Below are 21,568 nucleotides of genomic sequence, written 5' to 3'. Positions count from 1 at the left end.
GGGACACCTAGTGGCCATAATACGTAATCACAGAAACCGGTTCTTACAGTGTCGCATCTTGTCCACATGTGGCGCCACATGAATGTGGAAACGGGTCGGGGGTGGCGCGAGCGCTGATGCGAGTCTGTTCATTACCTGGAGCTAACTAGTCCATCAACAAGCTAGTTAGCAAGTTTAGTACGGCGATAGACGCGATCGGTGGTCCTCTGGCAATAACAAACCATGGACTAGCTAACAGAGAGTTGTTCTTTTGTGTCGACAATCACCATTATTCCGTGCAGCGCTCCGGCTGGTTGTAATTAGCTGCTTCACCCATGCGGTCGCTGCTGTACAGAGGAGTTTGAGCTGCGTTCGCGGCCAAGCTCAGGCATCAGCTCGTTGAGACAACACGGCTCACTCACAGGTAACTACAATTGTTTTTTTTTTTGTTTGTTTGCTTTTTGTTTTTTTTTTGATAGCATGCTAGCCAAGCTAACACTAGCCAGAGAGTTTAAGTACACGTGTAACTAAATCTGCTACAACACACCTGAAGCAGGGCTTTAGCTGTTACATGCTACTTGTAATGGTTTAGATTATCCCTGTGTAACGTTAACGTTAGCTAGCTTCTGCCAGTGCTGATTACAGTTGCAGAGTTAGCAACGAAGCGACGAGAGAAAGTGGTCGTCGTCGTCGTCATGTAAATACTAAAAAGGGTTAGTTACACTTGGGTAGCTAACCCGAACAGCTCCTTGGTGTGATCACAACTAACTAAAAAGCTTCCCATATGGTTTGAGTAGCTAGGGAATTTAATATTAATGCTGCCTTCAGTTGTCCAGTTGTGAGCTGTTGTTGTTGTCACGTTGCGGACTAGATGGTCTCAATTCAGCAACGTTAGACATACATGGAGCTTCGTGAAACAATAGGAGCATCCATGTAGCCACATAGCGACAGGTGGAAACGATACGTTTTTGGCATGTATGTTATCTCTGCTGTTCTTGTTGTTATCATGTTTACGATACTTTTACTCTTCCAAATCATTACAGAGCAGGAGCATGGTGGTCCCGGACAGTGCCAGCATGGTTCCCCAGCCAGACAATGGCACAACTGGCCTCAAGAAGAGCTCCAAGCCCGGAAGCCACAATGAAGAGGAAAGACATCAAGACCTGGCAGGGGTGGAGCTGGAGGAGGTCCGGAAGTTGCAGGAGCTTGTGCGTAGATTGGAGGTCCAGAATGAGACCCTGCGCAACAGGGGGAGCAAGACTATGATCCACAGAGGAGCCAGCACCAATAGCAACCTCACAGCCGCTGTAAATATCAATGAAAGGATGACTTGTGAAGAGGTGACCAACTCACATCTCAGGTTGGAGCACAGTGGTGAGCTGGGCAGCACAGCCTTAGACCTGTCACCCCCACAAGATTGCAGCAGTGCTGAAGAGATGTCCCCTCTGCCTATGGCCAACAGTCTGGTTGAAGATGATGAAGAGGAGATAGTAGAGGACAATGATCGGGGACCATGCACAGGCTTTCTCACCTTCACTTGCAGCAACGGAGCAGGACAGACCCATGGGCAAAGCCAGACACCAGAGAGCCCCTCTCTGGAAAGTTATGAGTCAGAGACACTTGCAGAGAGCGACTCAGGGGTGGACCAAACCGCACTGGATGAAGTGGATGTCCTAGATTTGGAGGATGAGTGTGCAGATGTAGAGGATGAAGACTGCTGGTAAGTTTCATCAGCTGTTCTGTGTGTCCCTTTTACGTTTTGTGTTATTTAACACATTGTTCCATTGGATACGATTAAAGAAGATGGCTGAAGATCAGACATTTTGCTGATGTGAGTTATAAAGCACATCTATGAAATGCATTATTATGTTTATAGCCCAAAATATTACCGCCTCCAGTGGAAGGAGAATTTTGTTGAGGAGAGTCCCACATTTAAATGTATTCTATGAGTGTGTTCCAGATGACTCACGTGTACTTCTTTCTTTTAACCTTTCATTTTAAAGGCGCTAATCCCCCAAAGGGTGCTGACTATGTACTGTAGCATTTGGTTAGTTTGATATAAATTAGACTGAACTCTCAGCTGATGCAGAAACACTGTGTATTTTAATTTATTTATTTTTACGTTTAATCTCTGCTTAACAGTGGAAAACATTTTGATTTACATTTCCTTTCACTGTACCTACAATGAGTTGATTATATTAATGATGAGGGAAAAGAAACAGAACAACAGTGGACTGATATGTGAAGGTGGCAGTAGAAAGAGCAGCCTTTTTATTTCAGAGGCAGCTGACTTGAGAGAGAAGCTGCTCTCTCATAAACTTGACTGAGCCATCGGGCCTGTATAAACACCAATCTTTTGGTTACTTGTTTAGCAGGTTGTGATAAACTCAAAACATATTTTTTTAGTCATATTACTCTAACTGAAGCATTGCTACACAGGATCAACAAAGCTATATCTGCGTTAGTTAAATCCTGAATGCAGATCAGGTTTAAAGTTTTTAAAAACCTACTAGTTTTCTCTCATTTGTTGGAGGAAACTAAATGGCTAAAAACAATAGTAACAAAACGCACGTTCATTTGTTTCAGAGATCAGTCTCGACATGTTTGTTTGTGAAAGTTGCATTGCCTGAGACAGGTACAATATTGTGTTCCCAGTGGCTACTTTAGCCGCTCAGCAATGGAGCTTAACAGCCTGACCATTAATGACTTATTTTTTTAGTTTCACATATTAGCCTTATCATATGTGCTTTGTGAGGTTATCATAGCCAAAACATCCATTAATCCCAACAGCAACATAATTTGATCTGCTCTGGGCTGGACACTGCTGCATGGCTAAACTGCTTTGAGTGGGATTGCACAGCATGTGATTTGAACCTCCCTTGTGTGACCAGACTGCAAAAGGGACATAAACACAGGCAGGGTTTCTGAGTTTTTCATTTGTAGACTTGAGATTGTACTAAAGGATAATTAGCATAGTTAAAGTGTGTTAACTATAGCTTGGGGAAAGAAGATAATATTGTCACACTGGATCCCAACTTTTTTTAGGCCGACTGTCCATGTCCAAATGCTAATAACAGTATCAGTCGTCAGGGCTAATCATGCCTTTGTGTACTTGAAAATTTGAAAGCAAGCTCTCGTCTCAAGACCATGTTCGTCAGTATTTTTAAAACATTTATTTTTGCGCCTGAAATCGGCAACCACAAACGTTATATACAGTGTAGTTTCTAGTATGTTATCTGAAGTTTACTTTGTTTTCAATTCATTTTCTTTCCATATTCCTCTGTAGACTCTACAGTCCATGCTGTCTGCAATTCAGGATCTAACCCAAAATCTGTGCTGTGTTTTTCTTTTTTCTGTTCCTTTTGTTCTTTTTAGCAAAAGTTGCTCCATTCATTAAAGACCGGTCGCAGCCATTTTGTTTTGGAAGTAGAATTTCAGTTCTTATGAGATTTGCATTACTGCAATGGTTTGATGAGGATTTTACTGTCCAGCAACTCATACTAGAAGCAAGATAGATTAGTACTTGTGTCGATACTGTATTGGCGAGTACCCAATTGTAAGTACTTGTACTCAGTGTGCGAAAAAGCAGTACATTCCCAATACTAACAAAACTAAAACCCTGTGACCCCATATACAACATATATTTAAAGTTTTGTTGTGTAACTGTAATATTTGCTGCTAAAGCTATATCTTACATGAAAAGCCTAAACAGAACATTTGTCATCAAACAGTGGGTTTCTGTATGATGAAAGGGCTTCCACTCCTCCACGCAGAGAAGTTGAACTGGCAGGATGCGCGTGACCTGAATATTGCTGTGTGTATTGTTGCTTATCCCCGAGGGAAATGGGTCCTTTTTGTGTTTGCCCAATAGGAGGATGATTTGTAGTTGATTGGTCCAGAACCAGTCTGTCTGGGCCTTTTGAGTATTCTTCTCAAAGGACCAGCCCATGTGACTGCCAGTTCAAAGCTTGTGTTGAATTAATGACTGTTTGCTATCATTAGTGCAACATTGTACACGTTGCAAAGGAATCACAAAGTCAAGTGTTTCAGATGGTGACATTGTGGCTTTATAAAAACCCAGCTGCTTGGCACATTGATCCTTTAAATTTAGTAGATGTGATTGAATATGTAATACAGACTGCCACATCCATAGTAACTAAGCCACTAAACTTGAATTTGAACTCGTCAAAAAGGTTTTTAGATATGTAAATCCTGCAGCGGATCTAGTCTGCACCCTGCCATTAGTCAGACATATGGTAATTAATTGATAAGGATGTTTACAGATGCTTTATTATGTTTGCTAACTCATTGTTTGGTCTGATTACATTGAGCTCACACACATAATAAGGACACTGAACTACGGGGCTCCAAGGATAAAGACTAGATGATGTCAGCAGCATTTCACTCACATACATCCCCTCCTAAAAAAAATATTAATAATAATAAAATATTCAGGATAATATCAAAATTCCATTGTCTGAAAGGGGCTTTAGAGAAGAAAGTGAATGCATTTGCCTCGACTTAAGTAAACGGGTTCCAGATTTTTTAACTGTCATGAAAAACTAAGTAAAAGCTGCAGACAGGAACACACAGCTGAACTAAAGAAAGGAGAGATTATTATAGAGGCAATGTCAACTAGGTTTTTTTTAAACAAAGTCTGCCTAAAGGCCAACAGAAAATGTAACTAACACAAAGTGCCTCCTACAAGTGTAAATAAGTACCTTTCCCCCACAAATTAAAACAATTCTGACAGTTTTCCCATATCTGTATTACTCCCAGTCTGGTTTATTCCTATTCATTGCCCTAATTTCCTTTGATAAAAATTGTCTTTCTTTCCTTTTGTTCCTTCTTTTTAGGTTGTATGTGTCTCCTAAAAAGCAAATGGCAGATACGGCACCGGAGTCTCCATTGAAATGGTGTCGGCAGGTTCTTGATCATCGGAGCCCAGAGACAGAAATTGCTTGTCGAACCCTGATGAACCGTTTGGATCAGAGTATGTATTTAACAAACATATACATGCATGCATACATCTTTACTATTAACTTCATTTTGAAATGCCTGAACTGAAGTATACCGTGGAACATGACATTTCCACATGAAGTTCTAAAACTAAACAAAAGGGAGCAAGGTAAAAAATTAAACAAAAACCTGTGCCTTCATTTATTGGTGTGGTCCACAATACACAATACAATAATCTCAACTAAATGTGAGTAGAAAGTGTTTATCAGGCCTACACATTGGCTTAGACGTATTGTAGCCCATTTATTTTTACAGAACAGCTTTAACTTGGGGATGTTTCTTGGCTTCTTGCATAAACTGTCTGCTTCGTGCAGCATTCCTATAGGATTAAGGTCAGGACTCTAATTCAGCCATTCCACAACATTACATTTCTTCTAGTTTAACTATTCTTTGGTAGAATGACTTGTGTGTAAGGTCATTTTTATGCTTCGCGATCGATTAAGCTTCTGTTTTTCTGTAAAATGTGCCTGTACAACTCAGAATTCATATCTCCATCAATAATGGCAAGCCATCCTTGTCCAGGTGCAGCTAAGCAGCCCCAAAACATGATACTATCCCCTACCATGTTTCACATATAAGATGAGGTTATTATACAGGAAAGTGTTTGGTCATCACCAAACATAATTTTTTATTTACTCTCATGTACCTTCCAGCAGTCTTCTGTCTGGCTAGAGGAAATTGTAGATGGCAAACAATATTCTTTTAGGAGAGTAGTGGCTTCCTACTTGCATCTCTGACATGCACAGTATTGTTGTTCAGTGATCTTCAGATTTTGGACTCACGAGTAACTTATTGCTGCAAGTAGACAGTCTTACAGTCTTTTGTGAATGTCCTGCATAATTTTTACTGCTCACTTCTACTGGGCACATGCAGGTACCTGTGTTTCTTTTTGTTGAATGACAATGGCTCAGTACTCAAAATGTATGTGTACAGTAGGCAGAACTTTGTGTCTCATCCAAAAAACCTTTTACAGAAACTACAGGGTTAACAGTAAAGGTGTACAAAACAGCTTAATGCGCATTTTCTAAATAAAGCCCTCTTTGTGACACACTGTAGGCATGCAAGTATTACAGCTTCATCTCAGCTAATCCCAGCCATACTTACTGTAGCTATTCCCTTCTCTTTATGACATCATTTTAAAGAAGGTATGTTGTCCTCTGAGAACACCAACCTTCTCTTTTCCAATCCTGTGCAGCATCTCGATGGAGGAACATGTACAGCAGTCCATCAGCAGATGCAGGCTTGGCAGGCTCAGGCCTAATCTCTCCTGGGTACCACAAATCAACTAACAAATCCCTACTAACTTGTGGCAGCTCAGGTATGGCATGACATTAACACTGCTTCTCATTTTCTTCTCAACACAACAATGAGAAAGATTGGTTGGTTTGTTGATATCTATGAAAACTAATGCATCAACAATGTGTGCCCTTGAAGATCTTATGGTATTTAAGTTTTTTTGCATGTTTTATCGAGCTTATTGTACATTACATGTATTGTACATAACTGCTAACCATTTTCCAAAATAGACCGTTGGTTTTCTAGATGGATTTTGAATTTTTACCCAGTATCTGTCTTTTACCTTTTTATTACTGTATTACAATAAAAATATTGGAGGTTGAAGCACTACCACAGTTAACATTATGCAAGGTATTGTTTTTGTGCAAAGGTCTGTTATCATTGACTAAATTGGTCTGTTAAACAGCAGAGAGTTCAGGGTGAAGTCAACAGACAACAAAGAACAGTAAGTGAATACAGATGTCCTGAAACGACTCCTAGTCAGCCGGTAGCAGATGTTGCATTGGTATGTTGTCATCTTTCTCATCAGTCCAAGAATCCAGCTATACCACTGCCCACCAATCACATGAATCATGTTAAAATAAAAACATAATTTTCTCTACGAATCAATTCTTTTTTAACATATTAATTTCCCTTAAATTTGCTCTTCATGTTGTATTAATATGAATAGAAATCAGTGTTTAGCGGGAACACATTGGAAGATGGTCAGCAGTTATGTTAATTATGTGGTTTATAATACGGGGGAATAAAACACTGGTGTATTGAACTTCTATGGTAGTCCTCACCTGTGAGAAATACAGTATATAATCTTGGTGGTCTTGAATTTATGGTGACAATTTGCATTTTCCTTACTCCTCATTTTGTCTCACAACACCTGGCATTTCACTACACAAAGACCAACAATGCTGATGATGCTGTGAAAACCCTTTAAATAACCAATCTTTGCATGAACTTGTAAATGCTCTGCTTGTGGGCAATGACCCTATCTAATCCCAGACTTTTTACATAACCAAATGCTGCTGGATGACGTTTCCTATTTTCTTCAGTCTCAGTGTTAGATTTTGTCAGACTCACCCGGCAGGGGAACTTTGCATTTACCTTTCCTGGGCATTATCAGCAGATAGTCCTTATCAGACTAATGTTGCTGCACATAGCTGGAGAAAACCTGCAGATTGTCCAAGTTAACTAAGTGTATCCGATGAATTTTTGGCCTAAAATGTTTTGTTTTTTGTAATCCTAACTGTGCTGAGTTACATCTCATCATTTTACCAACACCATGTAGCTGTGGTGCTGAGTTACATCTCACACGTCGAGCTGAATGTAACTAATTGTGCAGCCTTTCTTAAATATTTCTCAACTTGGCCAACTATATTGTGGTGGGCTACACTTCTTATTAACCTTGCAGCAATCATACAGCTTTTATACTCTAGTCAGTTGTTTGTATAACAAGTATTGCTGGCATCTAATCTGTATTAGATTCAATTCAATCAAATATAATATACTCTCACTGGTTACTTTACTAGGTACACATGATCTAATGCAATCCAATACAGCAGCTCTATGAATTCTACTTTTAGAATATTATAATTTCTCAGTTTTTCTACACTCTGTTTGTTATTGAGATCATAGTGGGTGCTGGAGTTGTACTGGAGTGCATTATATTTGGAAGTGGTCCTATTGTTCTGGCCACCCTCTTTTAAATGAATGAAGGGGGCCAAAAATTTTGAAACAACTCAAACTTAAAAACAAAAATTTTAACCTTGTAAAAGTAAAATTAATGGCAGAGCTGCTGTATTGGATTACAGTAGAGTGTACTGGTGTACCTAATAAAGTGGCCAGTGAGTGTAATTTCTCGTAGCCATGTTAAGGTGTGAAAGGGGCGCATTATTCAAGCCGTTTCACCTGTACTTTTTGAAATGGACGTCAGAGATTTTTTTTTAGAATTTAACTCACAAGAATTATTAGAATTCTCCTAGTTTCTAAATTGATAATTCTTTTTCTAACAACAAAGGCAGACATATATATATATATATATTGCAGATAATGTGCTTGCTGTAGATATTTGTGTGAAAACATGTTTGTTTTAACAGTTTTCTCAATGTGTTCATAGGTGTCACAAACATGCAGTCAGCTCTGAGTTCACAGTCCTCCATAGACAGCGAGCTCAGCACATCAGATGACTCCATCTCAATGGGCTACAAGCTTCAGGACCTCACTGATGTCCAGATCATGGCTCGCCTTCAAGAAGAGAGTGAGTAATTGCCTTTAAAAATTTTCGTTGCACCGATGATGATGATGATCAAAGTCACTAAAGAAGCTTACTGTAAACATTCTTGTGAATTTGATCATATGCAGATGAGCTTCTGTGTGTATACAAGTGCATTTCCATGACTCTCTATCTGTATCTCTCTGTATATCTCCTTTTTAACTTCTTCTTTTGCTCTCAGGTCTGAGGCAGGATTATGCCAGCTCAGCATCTGCATCACGCCGAAGCTCCACAGCATCTTTGCAGTCCCTTCGCCGTGGTGGCACCTACAGCGATCAAGAATTTGACAGTTACAGCCTGGAAGATGAAGAGGATGAGTGTTCCTCCGTTTCCCAGCGACGGCATCGCTTCACTCCATCGCCTTTAGGCTCACCCCGTTGCCTTTCTCCCTCCACCTCCAACCACAGTCAGGAATACAGTAGACTCGGTGCTCCACGTACAAGAACACCCAGGCGATCTCTTCAGGGCCCTAGTGCAGAGTTGCTCAAATTTGCTAAAAGTGAGGGTAGGTGATAGCCAGTAACAACTTAGCATTTGTACTGTGAGTCAAGAAGATCAGCATGACTGTAAGAGAAATTGTTGTTTTGGTTAAATATTTTGTGTATATGTGGTTCCAGAGGAGTTGAGGCACAGCATGCCTAATCTGGCTCCCCGCACCAGCCTACGTTCCCTGGAGGCAGTCAGAAACAGCCGCAGCATGGAGGCTAACCTCCAGAGCTCTGGCAACCGCATGTCCCACCTGACTCACTCCCCCTCCACAGGTAACCCTGCCCTCCTCACCTGGTCTGCACTACTCCTCTAATGTAATGTCACATTATATTACCTTTCTATATAGTGTCACTTTTATCCTACCTTAACTCCTCTTAACCTCAACATGTCTACATGTTGGTCTGGAAGTTGAGTCATGACAACTGGAATTCTGTCTCCTTGGAAACATTTTGGTCCTTATTAATGTAGCTTCTTTAGTCTGGGGAGAGGTTGGTTAAGTGAAGTTATTATATACTACAGGTTGTTTTATTTGTTTCTCACCTGGCCTGATTAGACTTGTTAGGTAAACTATAGGAGGTGCAAGTAGGGCGGAGAGTTGTTGGGATGAAACACTCATGTCTCCTAACACCCTTCTTTCAACTAAAAAGTTTTGTTAGGTGTAACCTTCCTTGTGGATATATGAATTCATCTTGATCTTCCTGGGAATGGCTGAAAGGGCAGCATGGAAAATAGTGGACAGATAATGTGTGCATTTACATGGACTTAAGTAACCAGGTTACTAACTGGCTTTCTCCAACTGTGCATGTGTGTAACAAAACACAAAAGGAACTTGCAGCTGAGTAATAGAGTGGAAAAAAAAGTTGAGATTACTCCACGCACAAGCTCACACACATACTACAGAGTTTGTACTAGGGGCCTTACAGGATAAAATCTGGGCAACATCAGAAGTGTCTCACTTGGACATTTGTGTTTTCACATACAACGCGACAAAGTCAGGACTTTCAGAATTCCAGTGCATGTGTGAAGAGGCTTTTTCCCACTCTCTTCCAAGAGTTTCTCTAGGCTTTCCTGAAGCTCTGGGAAACTTTCTCAGGAGCCTCCCAAAATGTTCCTTTTTGGCTCTGCATGCCCACATTGCAACTATCCGCTTTCATGTTGAACCCATGGCTTGCTGCTCTGTTTGGCAGGCTTTCCTCGGCTGCCCTGTCTGCCCAGACTGGAGATTGGGTGAGGAGATCCTTGGACTGACTATAAAGAATGAAAAAGTTACACAAGGCTATGGATGTATTGCATAAAAGCCCATTGAAAGATAATAGTTTTTTTGAATTGTAAATAGCCAAAAACTATTTTACAGAGCCCCAGAATACAAATATAACTTCATAATTATGCTTAATATATTGTCATCCACATAATGACAACCCAAAATGAAACAAAAGTAAAATCTAAGGTGACATGGTTTTTGAAGGATATTTACAGCGATAAGGTCCCACAGTTAACAGTGCATGTCAGAGAGCAAGCCAATTCACAAAAGAATTGTCTGTGGACCTCCAAGAGAGGATTGTACCGAGGCACAGATCTGAGAAAGATTCCGAAAAATTTCTGCTGCATTGAAGGTCAACAGTGGCCTCCATCATCCATAAATGGAAGACGTTTGGAACCCTCAGTACTCTTCCTAGAGTCGACCAGCTGGCCAAACTGAGTGATAGATAGAGAAGGGCCTTAGTAAGGGAGGTGACCAGGAACCCAATGCTCACTCTGAAAGAGCTCCAGCTTTTCTCGGTGGAGAGAGGAAAACCTTCCAGAAGAACAGCCATCTATGTAGCACTCCACCAATCAGGCCTGTATTGTAGAGTGGCCAGACGCTGTCAATAGTTATGTATGTGATTTTTTTTATTTTATTTTTTTTGTTTTTTTATTTTTTATAAATTTGCAAAGATTTCAAGCAAATTAGTTTAATGATGTCATTATGGGGTATTGTTTGTAGAAGTTTGAGGAAAATAATGAATTTAATCAACTTTGAAATAAGGCTGTAACATAACAAAATGTTGAAAAAAATTAGTGCTGGGAATACAACATGATTATTTCACCACTTTGCTTCAAACTTAATTTTTATATTTCAGTTATATTTCACTTAATTTTTATATCTGTCTTACCCCTGTACCTCCAGGCCTGCTTACAACCCTCCACCACCTATGGCTTACAACAGTAACATGTTTTTGGTTATATATATATATACTTATAGATTTTAGTGAAATGTATTACTAATTGTTTCCAGGTTATCTTTAAAAATATAGATAAATGAAATTAATTTATTTTGATGTGCCTTTTTTCTTCTCTAGGTATGGCTTGTAGTCGGCAACGTACCAATGGCCAGTCTCCTCTCTCCCTGCGGACTCCAGTTAAAGCTGTCACTCCTGTGGGCCCCATGGCAGCTGCTCGTCAATCTTCCAGAGTTCTGCCTGTCATCCAACCACCACCTGCAGGAGGGGGCCGCAGGGTCCAGTGCCCAGGCTCTGCCAATGGTGTAACCTACCTACCTGGTAGAGCCTCAGCTGGGGTAGGAAGGTCTGCTGCGGGTCGAGAACAGAGTGTTTCATCAGCATCCACCAGGAGTAAACTGTCACAGCCGCCTCGAAGGTGAATGCTTCAATATAAAGCTGCTTAAAAATGAGGGAATCTGTGTAATATATATTTGTAATCATAAAGACTAATTTCACATTTTATTAACAGGTCTTTGGGCATGACCAAAATCTCAGATGATTCCTGGAAGGATGGCTGTTACTGAGTCTGACCGGTCAAGAAGGATATTCACTGCTGCACCCCTCACCTGACATCTCCCCATTACCTTTCAGATAACAAAAAAGCAGCCACCTTCTACACAAGTGTGTTGTACAACCTTTTGGCCCCCCATTTCAAACTGGAGAACTGGGCTACACTGGATTCATAGTAAAGACATGTCTCTTTCTCTCACATGAAACATTGTCAACCATGTGTAGGCAGACAAAAAGGCCCACATGCACACTCCATGCGTTATACAGACCCACTCTGAGCTTCCAGAAAATTTGTTTGTGTTGATTTACTTATTTTTCTAAGGTAACTGTGAGAAATTGCTGGAATGTTAAGGGTTGTAATTACTGTTCTGTTATGTCATTGATATGAAGACAATTTAAATGAAGATATTGGTGGACTGTTCCTTTTGAGTGTGAACCCCTAATAGATGAAGATGCAGTGTTGCATGCTTGGTTTTGTTGTTTTTCCTACAGCCTGTATTATGTAACTGAAATATGACAGATATTCCAAGTGCCCCACAATGTGATTTAATGGACTTTTTAATTTGCTCATAGTGAAATTATCTTTAAATGAGTGTTCTATTTGTGTTTTGCTGTGTACTTGCACAGCAATGCAATTCCCTTAAACCACACTCCCCTTATAAAGTAAAAAAAATGTGGTTGGTTCCAAGTTGCATTTCAGCTGCAACACTTCCAAAAGAAATCTTTTCATTAAAGGTACTGTTGAGGTACTGTGTTCTCCGGGCATTTTACTGCACATGTAGATGTGAATTTAAATGTTTGCTTTTGGATACCACTGTAATAAATCTAAACAAATGGTTATGCACGAAGGCCTTGTGCCTTAGACAGCTATGCACCCTCATGCAGAGTGCCTCTGAAAATTAGGAGCCGTAATTAAAATGAATAATAAAATCTACCATGAACGTCTAATTGGATTCCTGGTTATTTTTAACCCCAGCATGTAAAGTCCCGATTTGTCCTCTATAGGCTAATTAGTCACACTATGCAGTGTAGTAGAAGCAGCAGTACCGTATATCTGCCGGATATTTCCTGGGTGCATGACCAAAGAGTACACGAACGAGTGCTCCACGCACTACCCACCCCTTGTGACAAAATGGCCTACAGGCCTCATCTGCGCATGCAGTCTGTGCGCACAGTCTTCAATCACTTTAAACAATGTATGTTGTTTGAGTGCAACTGTTTCAACATTGTGTTTAAGGGTAGAGAATAAACGTGTCCCCATGAAGCGAGTGACTGTGTTAATGTAACTCTGCTCTCTTATGCATGACGCAAATAGTAAGGGATCAGCGGTAAACGAGGCCACGCATTGTCTGCCCCCCGCCCTCCCTCTGCTTGTCAGGAAGCAAGCTGATTGGCCGAGGCCTAGCAAAGAGCGCCCGGGGATCCAAAACTGCAGGCCGCACTTAGCTTACCGTCAAAAATAAACCAAAACAATAACAGACAAAACTGAGAAGGGGGAGAAACACCGATAGAGTCTGAAGACGACGTTATCAGGTAAAATAATTTTGAATAGATTAGAGAGGCATGTGGAATAAGACGCAAGGGCCCACTCGGCCGTAGCGGGCCTCTTTCAGCCTTTTCGAAAAACAACATGGAAGATAATGCGGCACAAGCTGCGCCGCCTAGCTTAGCAAGCTAGGTAGCCGAACGGACCGCCGTCGTCGCGCGTATGTGAACAACGTGAAAATAAAATACTCCCGATGCGTCTTGGTGTAATGCTTGTGCCAGTGACTTTAATAACATGTAGATTTTGCGTGCAATTGGCGCTGCAGTGGTCGCATTTGACCGGTTATTGTCAATCTACAATTAGCCGGTATGCTAAAACAAAATGGCGCTCGGCGGAGCAGCCTAGCTCGGTGGCTAGTTAGCTCTGGTGGGTGGAGGGTGGTAGCCGCCCTAGTATGCATTGCATAACGTCTGCGGTACTTTCATTGGCGGTCATAAACTCAGGGCATGTGTAGTTTTGTGAAAATGGTTTAGAGTACGAGAGCTTTTTAACGAAGAATGCCTCGACACATAGCTTTAATGTTATCTCAAAATAATATATCCATGAAAAAAGGCGCCCATAACGTCACTACAGAGCACTGCAGACATGACAAAGTTGGCATATTTTGAAACCTCATGTGACGCAAATGCATTTTCTCTCACAGAAAACACCAGAATTCATCTTCTGAGAGCTTTCTGTGCGGGCTCGTTTCTCAACATAACGTTACTGGACGTGACAGTTCTTTGTCTCCGCCATCAGACTCCAGGTGTAACGTTAACGTTGTAGCTAAACGTCTTCAGGTTGAGGCTGTCTGTAGTACACTAGACAGACAATGGATGGAGCCAGTGGTCAACAACACAACTGCCCCTTCCGTCACTGGCACTTTTTCTGCCTTTTGTATTTGTGACGACAACACTGCTCTTATAAGTCTGAGTACATATAAAAAGTGTTTTTTGTAAGCATCTTTACAACATAAAAAGCTATGACTAACTTTTTTTTTTTCACTTGTCACAGGCATTGATCACTTTGATGGAAGGAAACCCATCGGATGTCCTTCTGGCTTTATTCTAATGGTTTTTACATCAAATGTGAAGGTGTGTCATGAACCCAGGCCAATATGGCATTCACTTCAGTTGTTGCATTCACCTTTGTTTTTAGTAGTATCCATTAACGAAGTGAAAGAAAATTAACAGTGTACCCTGTAATTTTCAGTTTTTTTCTGAATAAAGACATGGATCAAGGAGGAGGTGTGTTGGAGCTACACGCTCAGGAGCTCAAGATGCCCCATGCTATGCTCATGCAAGACTTTGGTAAGTGAGATGGGAAAAGGTGATGGCCTTTTATCTTATACAGCATTAATTTAAATATTCAACATGTAATTCAACCCAAAGAAAGCTATAGTGAGTAGCTCTCAATGAGTAATTTTACCTGAACTAGTATTTACTGTAATTGTCAAAATCAAACTACGCATTCACACGTATCGTCAGTGTGCGAAGAACTGTTGGTTGTCCCTTTTAAAGTTGTGTATTGTTATTTATTTTTTTAAACACTTTGTCATTTACTACTTTCTTGTTTCTTGTTTTTACAGTTGCTGGCATGGGGGGACTGGCACACATTGATGGGGAGCACATTGTAGTCTCTGTGCCTGAGGGTATGCTTCTTTCTGATGTGATGACAGATGAGGGCATCCTTCTGGAGCACGGGCTTGAGGTGGAAGGTTTGGAAACTCAGGTTGTTCAAGGCCTGGAGACAGAGGTGGTTGAAGGCCTGGAGACTGAAGTAGTAGAGAGCTTGCAAGCAGATGTAGATGGCCTAGAGGCAGAAGTGGTTGAAGGGCTACAGACACAGGTAGTAGAGCTGGAGGCTCAGGTTGTTGAGGGCCTGGAGGGTGAGGTGGAAGTCGAAGGTCTGGAGGCACAAGTGGTGGAAGGCTTGGAAACTGAGGTAGATGTTGAGGGCCTGGAAGCTCACGTTGTTCAGGGCCTTGAGGAAGAGGTGGAAGTGGAAGGTTTAGAAGCTGAGGTGGTTGAAGGTCTTGAGGTAGATGTGGAAAGTCTGGAGTCTCAAGGGGTAGAGGCTCATGAGATGACTAATGAACACATGGTACCCTCAGAACACAGTGTGATCATGCCTGAGAACATTCTGGGTACAGAGGTTGCAATAGAGGAGGCTTTAGACCACCACCATCATGTTTTAACCTCAGACCTTATCCAGGACCCAAACCACCACCACGATGACATGGCTGATCAAGTGTTTGTGGCAGAGCTGCTGTCTGAGCACCAGGACAACACTCTGGACCACCAGCTTGTGTCAGAAGGCTTGATGGTGACACAGGCTAACACAGAGACCATAATCCACCAACAGTTGCCAACAGAGGCTGTTCCCCTACAGACAGATGAGGATGATGATGCAAGAAGCAGCTCTGAGGACTACCTCATGATCTCCTGTAAGACTGCTTCACATACAATAACACTGCTTTAGTTAATAAACACTATTCTTATATAGTGCATTTTTGCATATCCAGTAATGTTTGTGGTTTCATAGTGGATGAGAAGTTGGACATAGGAGACACTCCTCTTGAGATTAGCACTGAGGTTATGGAAGACAAGGAATCCAAAGAGGAGGATGGCTCTGAGGTCATCAAGGTCTACATCTTTAAAGCTGAAGCAGACGATGATTTAGGCAAGTTGATTCAGTTAAATAAATTACCAGTTTTTCATTCTGCTGGCATCAACATAACTTTTTACAACTTCAGAAATTACATCCAGAGTAACATTCAAGTAAATGAGGATCATAGCATTTCTAAAATTGTTTAAAACATTTTTATTCCCAGGTGGAACAGAGGTAATAACAGAAGATGATTACCAGAATGGCCACCCTGACCTCGAAGCAGCATCATCAGGCAGGCTGGGAGTTGGCCGTGACAAGATGGTCTACATGGCAGTTAAGAACCATCCAAAAGAAGAGGAGGATGGTGACGATGAGAGTGATGACGATGATGATGACGATGATGACATCAGTATGTACCTTTTATGAAACAGTCTTCATGTGTGGGTTTTTTTTTAATGTTTGTAAGGTAACTATCATATTTTAAATAACATTTTAAAAACATAACAGTGCTATCAGTGTATCTGAGCACTTAAAAAAGTAAGTAAGTTTAGTTATCTTGTGTAACATATTATCAGTATTATGATAATGAATTGTTATCTCTTGTGCTGGTGCAGGTAATACTATTGATCAGGTGAAGAATGGAGCCGCTACACCATTTTTGCAAATTCGAGAGGGAATGGGTGCGAACCGAGCTCTTAAGCCAAAAGCTAGAAAGAAGAAGAAAGGAGAGACACGACAATGTCAGACTGGTACAGTCAGAAGATTAGAAGAGAAGATGTGATAATTCACACTGACAAAATTTCCCTTTTAAATGTTTCATACGATTTTTCAAATTTGTTTTTCAGCTGTCATCATCGGACCAGATGGAATGCCTTTGACTGTCTACCCCTGCCACATCTGTGGAAAGAAGTTTCGCTCACGAGGCTTCTTAAAATGCCACATGAAGAATCATCCAGACCACCTGCTAAAGAAGAAGTACCAGTGTACAGACTGTGACTTTACCACAAACAAGAAGATCCATTTTCACAACCACTTGGAGAGTCACAAGCTTCTCAGCCACAACAGTGAGCGATCACCAGAATACACAGAGTACACGCGGCGCTACCACGAGTCCAGCCCCCTGGGCTCTGACAAGCTCATCGTCAAGGACCGGGAGCCCAAACTGCATCACTGCAAGTACTGCGATTATGAGACAGCTGAACAGGGCCTGCTCAACCGTCACCTGCTGGCCGTGCACAGTAAGAACTTTGCACACGTGTGCGTCGAGTGCGCCAAAGGCTTCCGCCACCCCTCGGAGTTGAAGAAACACATGAGGACCCATACAGGCGAGAAGCCTTATCACTGCCCGCACTGTGAGTTCCGTTGTGCAGATCAGTCCAACTTAAAAACTCACATCAAGAGCAAGCATGGTGCTGATCTGCCGTTCAAGTGCAGCCATTGTCCCCAAGCCTATGCTGATGCTCGCGAGCTCCAGCGTCATATAGAGATGGTACAGGGCCACAAGACCCACCAGTGTCCGCACTGCGAGCACAAGAGCACCAATTCCAGTGACCTAAAACGACACATAATTTCTGTTCACACTAAGGACTTTCCCCATCAGTGTGACGTGTGTGAGAAGGGATTTCACAGGCCTTCAGAGTTGAAGAAACATGCGGAGACGCACAAGGGCAACAAGGTGCACCAGTGCCGGCATTGTAACTTCAATGCTCCCGACACCTTCACCCTGAGTCGCCATATCCTGTCCCTACATACGAAGGACCTTCCCTTCAAGTGCAAGCGATGCAGGAGGGGCTTTCGGCAGCCTGCTGAGCTGAAGAAGCACATGAAGACTCACAGTGGTAGAAAGGTTTATCAGTGCCAGTATTGTGAGTATAACAGTACGGACGCTTCTGGCTTCAAACGCCATGTGATCTCCATTCACACCAAGGACTACCCCCACCGCTGTGACTACTGCACCAAGGGTTTTAGAAGGCCTTCAGAGAAGAGCCAGCACATAGCCAGGCATCACAAAGACATGTTGATGTAATGTCATTACGCACACAAACACACTCCTCTTTCCCAAGTAAATCTGTTACGCACCCGGAGGTAATTTTAGTGTATTAAACAAGAATTGATCGATGTAGGCTGATGTTGAAGGCAACATTGTGATTGCCTATAATTGTGTCCTGTGTTGTAATGGGTGTAAACCCCTCCCCTGGTGGTAATGAAAGAACACATTTTCAATGGGGCGGTTGAGTCTGGAAAAAAAAAGTCGGTGTGTACACTGAGTGCAACAGCTGTAAATTGTTTTGTTTTGTTGCAGAGTATCACATATGAACATATATTCAGGGTTTCAAATGTCTATATTTTTATACCCACTCAGCTGAAATGCTGCAAGATGATGACTGTGTCCTGTAAAATAGAAAGCAGTGCTTTGTGAACATCATGCCAGTTCTCCAGATGATGTGGAATAAGTACAGGAGCCGTTTGCCTCCGTAGTACCAACTAGTATGTATTTTCCTCCAGCCTTTACCCTGACGTTTGTTTTTGATGTCATCTGGTCTATAAGGGGCAGGGCCATTCATAAATGGTTTTGAGTGGTGTTCACAGACATTGTGTTCCTTTAAAAAAATATTTCATTGAATCTAGCAGTTTAACTTCCAAAGTTTTGGACTTTCCTCCCAAGCCTGAACACTTGGAGTTCCATTAAATTAATCATGTATAATCTCTATGCTATTAAATATGTTTTAAAAATTCAATCAGAAATTTTCTGGTCTGATGAGCAGTGTCTAGCAGGAAGGAGAAGCGTGCAATTGGTATAACTGAAAAATATCCCTTTAGTGTACACGACACATTTCTGATGAAATTCTGCTATTATATCTGCTATGGTGGTGCTGATGATTAACTGGTGTATTATTATATAAACTTGACAGATGATTGGCTTCATGTTCAATAACCATGAGGTGGTTATACCCAACTGCCCCTGTAAGTTGCGCATGTTATTACCAGTGAGACAGATGTGCTCTCTAAGCTAACTGTTTGATTGCAATCATGCCTTACATCTGTTGGTCCTTATCCCTTAAGCACTGATAAACAGCTAATCAAAAAAAGTGATTTTTAACTCTCAAACATGCTGTATCAATACCATTCTCTCAGAGATTGTGTGTTTGAGTCAGTAGAAAGCACTTTAATAACTTTTTGTTTTTTGTATTTTAATCAATTACATGTATGGGATATATACATAATATATCCCCAGATAAACAAGTCAAGAGCGTTGTAAGTGGGTAAAGTTAAAGATTGTTTTGAGGGTTATCTAGCAAGTGAGCACCATCCATTACTGCACCTAATATGAATTGTCATTCTAAGTGGTGATGCCATTTATTGTTTTGTTCTATGGATAAGTGATTGGGTTTTGTGTTTCCTTTGTGCTCACTAACAACTCTCCCAGACCCTAGTCCTACAAGTCCTAAACAACCCAACCCAATCCCAAACATGGGATTATTCCTTTGAAGTCAGTGGTCATCATATTGGCATTAGTCTTTAAAGTATGCACATATGCTGTCTTCATGAAATTAATTGTGGTATATATTAAAATCCCTGCATTTCGTGTAACTTAGTCTCTATTTTCTTTCAGTCAGATTGTGGATAAACTACTGGTGGGAAGAACCAAAATAAACAATTATCTTTTTATGCTCTTTGTCCCTTTCTGTCCTGCAAGATGGAATTTTCATATAGGGTTTTTTTGTTTGTTTGTTTGTTTGTTTTTTTTGAGTCAGATCATCCCTTTAATTAACGAGGAAGTGATCAAATATAGGTGAATCATTGCTGCATCATTGTAGTTTTGACTGAAAGAAGAAGAAAGTAAACTATCATCACTGTGCCATCTTGTTTAGAAACGTCTAAATCCACATCCTGCTTCAACAGAATTGCTTTATTTTTTAAGACCTTTTAACGTCTCATTTGTTCATCCATTATTTGTTTGTGTGACCCTTGACAAACAAATTCAACACTTGTGGGTCTACAACTGGAAAAGTGATGAAACCTGCCAGTGAGCTTTAGTAACTGCAAATCTGGTGGCCAACAAGAGATTTATCACTTGGGGAACTCAAAGTATAAGTTGATCACTATTTTAGCAGAAAGTGTAGTCCAGAGACACCCAGGCCTTCCAAACTTTCGCCTTGGGGCATGCTGGTTTATTACGTAAGCTGTTGATGCAATCCCACCGCATTAAGAGCACATCCAACTCAACAGCAACATTCAATACATACTATACACACAGGTTTGTCAAGTCCTTTAAAGAGAGAGTCAGAGGCCCACTGGCTTTTTTAAGTTCAGAATGAACGAAGGGGGTAAAACTGACACATTTGAACAGATCTCAAACCTGCTCTGTGTGTGAATGACTGCTTTCCCAGAGGTACATGAGAAAAAATATCCGTGTATAGATACACACACACACACTACTATTAATAATTCTTGAGTATGTTACTGAGCTATTTCACTATATTTGTCTTTAATAAAAGTTTCTATTGTACACACATATATGCAGAGGACTTATAAAAAGTCTTAATTAAAAAGAAAAAGTCTTTAATGTTGACCTCAGAAAATTAAAATAAATTTGATTCCAGTTAGCCCCTTCTTTGGGGGACAAAAGGAAAGTGTGGTTCTCAACAGAGCACCCAAGAGACACATCACAGTAAAAGTATTAATTTAACACCGCTTGATTAAAAGCCCTAAATTTCACATGGTAATTCTCCCAGTTTTCAGCAATTAATATCAGTAATATGCTTACTACTGTCAGACCCTAAACATTAGAAGTGGGAGTGAGCAATAGTCAATAGATCAATAAGAGATGAAGATACGTGGAACACATGTCAAAGTTGTAAACATTGTATATCATATAGGAAGGACATGATTTTTTGGGAATGGCCCCCGAGAATGAGGAAACAGGCAGACTTAATAAGGGATTTGGGTGCAACCATGCTGAGAGAGAAGAAAACCCTTTGACTGAATTAAAAGTTGCTTTCAAATGATATGATAAAAACATTTGCAATACTAAAGGCTGCAGGTCCCAGTTTAACATCCCCATTTGATTGTATTACTGTGCTGTACATGCCTGGTGTGACCCCTGTCAACTCAATATTTAAGAAAACACTGCATCTTCTGCCTGACTTCCAGGGGATGGCGCTCTTTCCTGACAGTCTCGCTGAGACACGTTACAGACACGTCTTAGTTTCACAGGTCTGTGTCTCCTGTCATGAAAGATGAACGATTGCTCATTCTGAGGGAAATGAGGCTTTGCAGGTGGGTTCACATGGTCACCACAAACAACTGAGAAAATAGTTGTAACAGCCTGTGGGATCGTTTTTGTCCATCCCACAGAATACGACATAAATCAGTTACTGGTGCAGCTGTCAGCAGAAACCGCCAAGGACACAGAGATCAATATGCAGACATATCCATAAAATCCTGCTTAAGTAACCCTTCTTTCTTCACAAAAATAAAGTGTGAGTAGCATGTCTTATTGTTTTGCTCTGAATTAATGCATATTCTCTAACAGCAGTAAGTACATTTTCCCTTTGTTGGCTGAACAACATAGCTTCTTCTCCCATGGGTTGCAAACCTCTTTGTCTATAT

At 41.0% G+C, this 21,568-nt stretch overlaps 2 protein-coding genes across 8 annotated transcripts; both read left to right on the top strand.

The window, feature by feature from the left end:
- Positions 1 to 73: 73 nt before the first annotated feature.
- Positions 74 to 13,353, top strand: zgc:66447 (SLAIN motif-containing protein-like). Of its 4 annotated transcripts, none has more exons than XM_067519618.1 (9): positions 74 to 403; positions 1,023 to 1,699; positions 4,836 to 4,972; positions 6,194 to 6,316; positions 8,405 to 8,545; positions 8,742 to 9,059; positions 9,178 to 9,321; positions 11,389 to 11,686; positions 11,780 to 13,353. In XM_067519618.1, the coding sequence occupies exons 2-9, from the start codon at positions 1,032 to 1,034 to the stop codon at positions 11,832 to 11,834; spliced, it is 1,884 nt and encodes a 627-aa protein (XP_067375719.1). In that variant the 5' UTR covers positions 74 to 403; positions 1,023 to 1,031; the 3' UTR covers positions 11,835 to 13,353. The 4 variants fall into 4 exon arrangements, with proteins under 4 accessions (XP_067375719.1, XP_067375721.1, XP_067375718.1 ...); XM_067519617.1 differs by having other exon boundaries at positions 75 to 403; positions 8,742 to 9,065; XM_067519620.1 differs by lacking the exon at positions 9,178 to 9,321 and having other exon boundaries at positions 8,742 to 9,065.
- znf711 (zinc finger protein 711) lies at positions 13,214 to 19,622 on the top strand. Of its 4 annotated transcripts, XM_067519615.1 has the most exons (9): positions 13,315 to 13,353; positions 14,010 to 14,111; positions 14,360 to 14,439; positions 14,558 to 14,655; positions 14,934 to 15,791; positions 15,890 to 16,027; positions 16,179 to 16,364; positions 16,570 to 16,704; positions 16,801 to 19,622. In XM_067519615.1, the coding sequence occupies exons 4-9, from the start codon at positions 14,577 to 14,579 to the stop codon at positions 17,979 to 17,981; spliced, it is 2,577 nt and encodes an 858-aa protein (XP_067375716.1). In that variant the 5' UTR covers positions 13,315 to 13,353; positions 14,010 to 14,111; positions 14,360 to 14,439; positions 14,558 to 14,576; the 3' UTR covers positions 17,982 to 19,622. The 4 variants fall into 4 exon arrangements, with proteins under 4 accessions (XP_067375714.1, XP_067375716.1, XP_067375713.1 ...); XM_067519613.1 differs by lacking the exon at positions 14,010 to 14,111 and having other exon boundaries at positions 13,214 to 13,353; XM_067519612.1 differs by lacking the exons at positions 13,315 to 13,353; positions 14,010 to 14,111 and adding an exon at positions 14,142 to 14,272.
- The last annotated feature ends 1,946 nt before the right edge of the window (positions 19,623 to 21,568 follow it).

Source organism: Channa argus, chromosome 10 (genome assembly GCF_033026475.1).
Source record: "Channa argus isolate prfri chromosome 10, Channa argus male v1.0, whole genome shotgun sequence".
Classification (NCBI taxonomy): Eukaryota; Metazoa; Chordata; class Actinopteri; order Anabantiformes; family Channidae; genus Channa; species Channa argus.
Note: the sequence above shows the minus strand (reverse complement) of the source record. Positions and strands in the feature narration are given on the sequence as shown.

Bases quoted from the DNA above. Each gene is read 5' to 3' on its own strand.
- zgc:66447 (XM_067519617.1), top strand. From the start codon at position 1,032: ATGGTGGTCCCGGACAGTGCCAGCATGGTTCCCCAGCCAGACAATGGC. The intron at 6,317-8,404 runs GTATGGCATGAC...ATGTGTTCATAG, and splicing joins ACTAACTTGTGGCAGCTCAG to GTGTCACAAACATGCAGTCA. The intron at 9,322-11,388 runs GTAACCCTGCCC...TTTCTTCTCTAG, and splicing joins GACTCACTCCCCCTCCACAG to GTATGGCTTGTAGTCGGCAA.
- znf711 (XM_067519613.1), top strand. From the start codon at position 14,577: ATGGATCAAGGAGGAGGTGTGTTGGAGCTACACGCTCAGGAGCTCAAG. The intron at 16,028-16,178 runs GCAAGTTGATTC...TTTTATTCCCAG, and splicing joins TGAAGCAGACGATGATTTAG to GTGGAACAGAGGTAATAACA. The intron at 16,705-16,800 runs GTACAGTCAGAA...TTTGTTTTTCAG, and splicing joins GACACGACAATGTCAGACTG to CTGTCATCATCGGACCAGAT.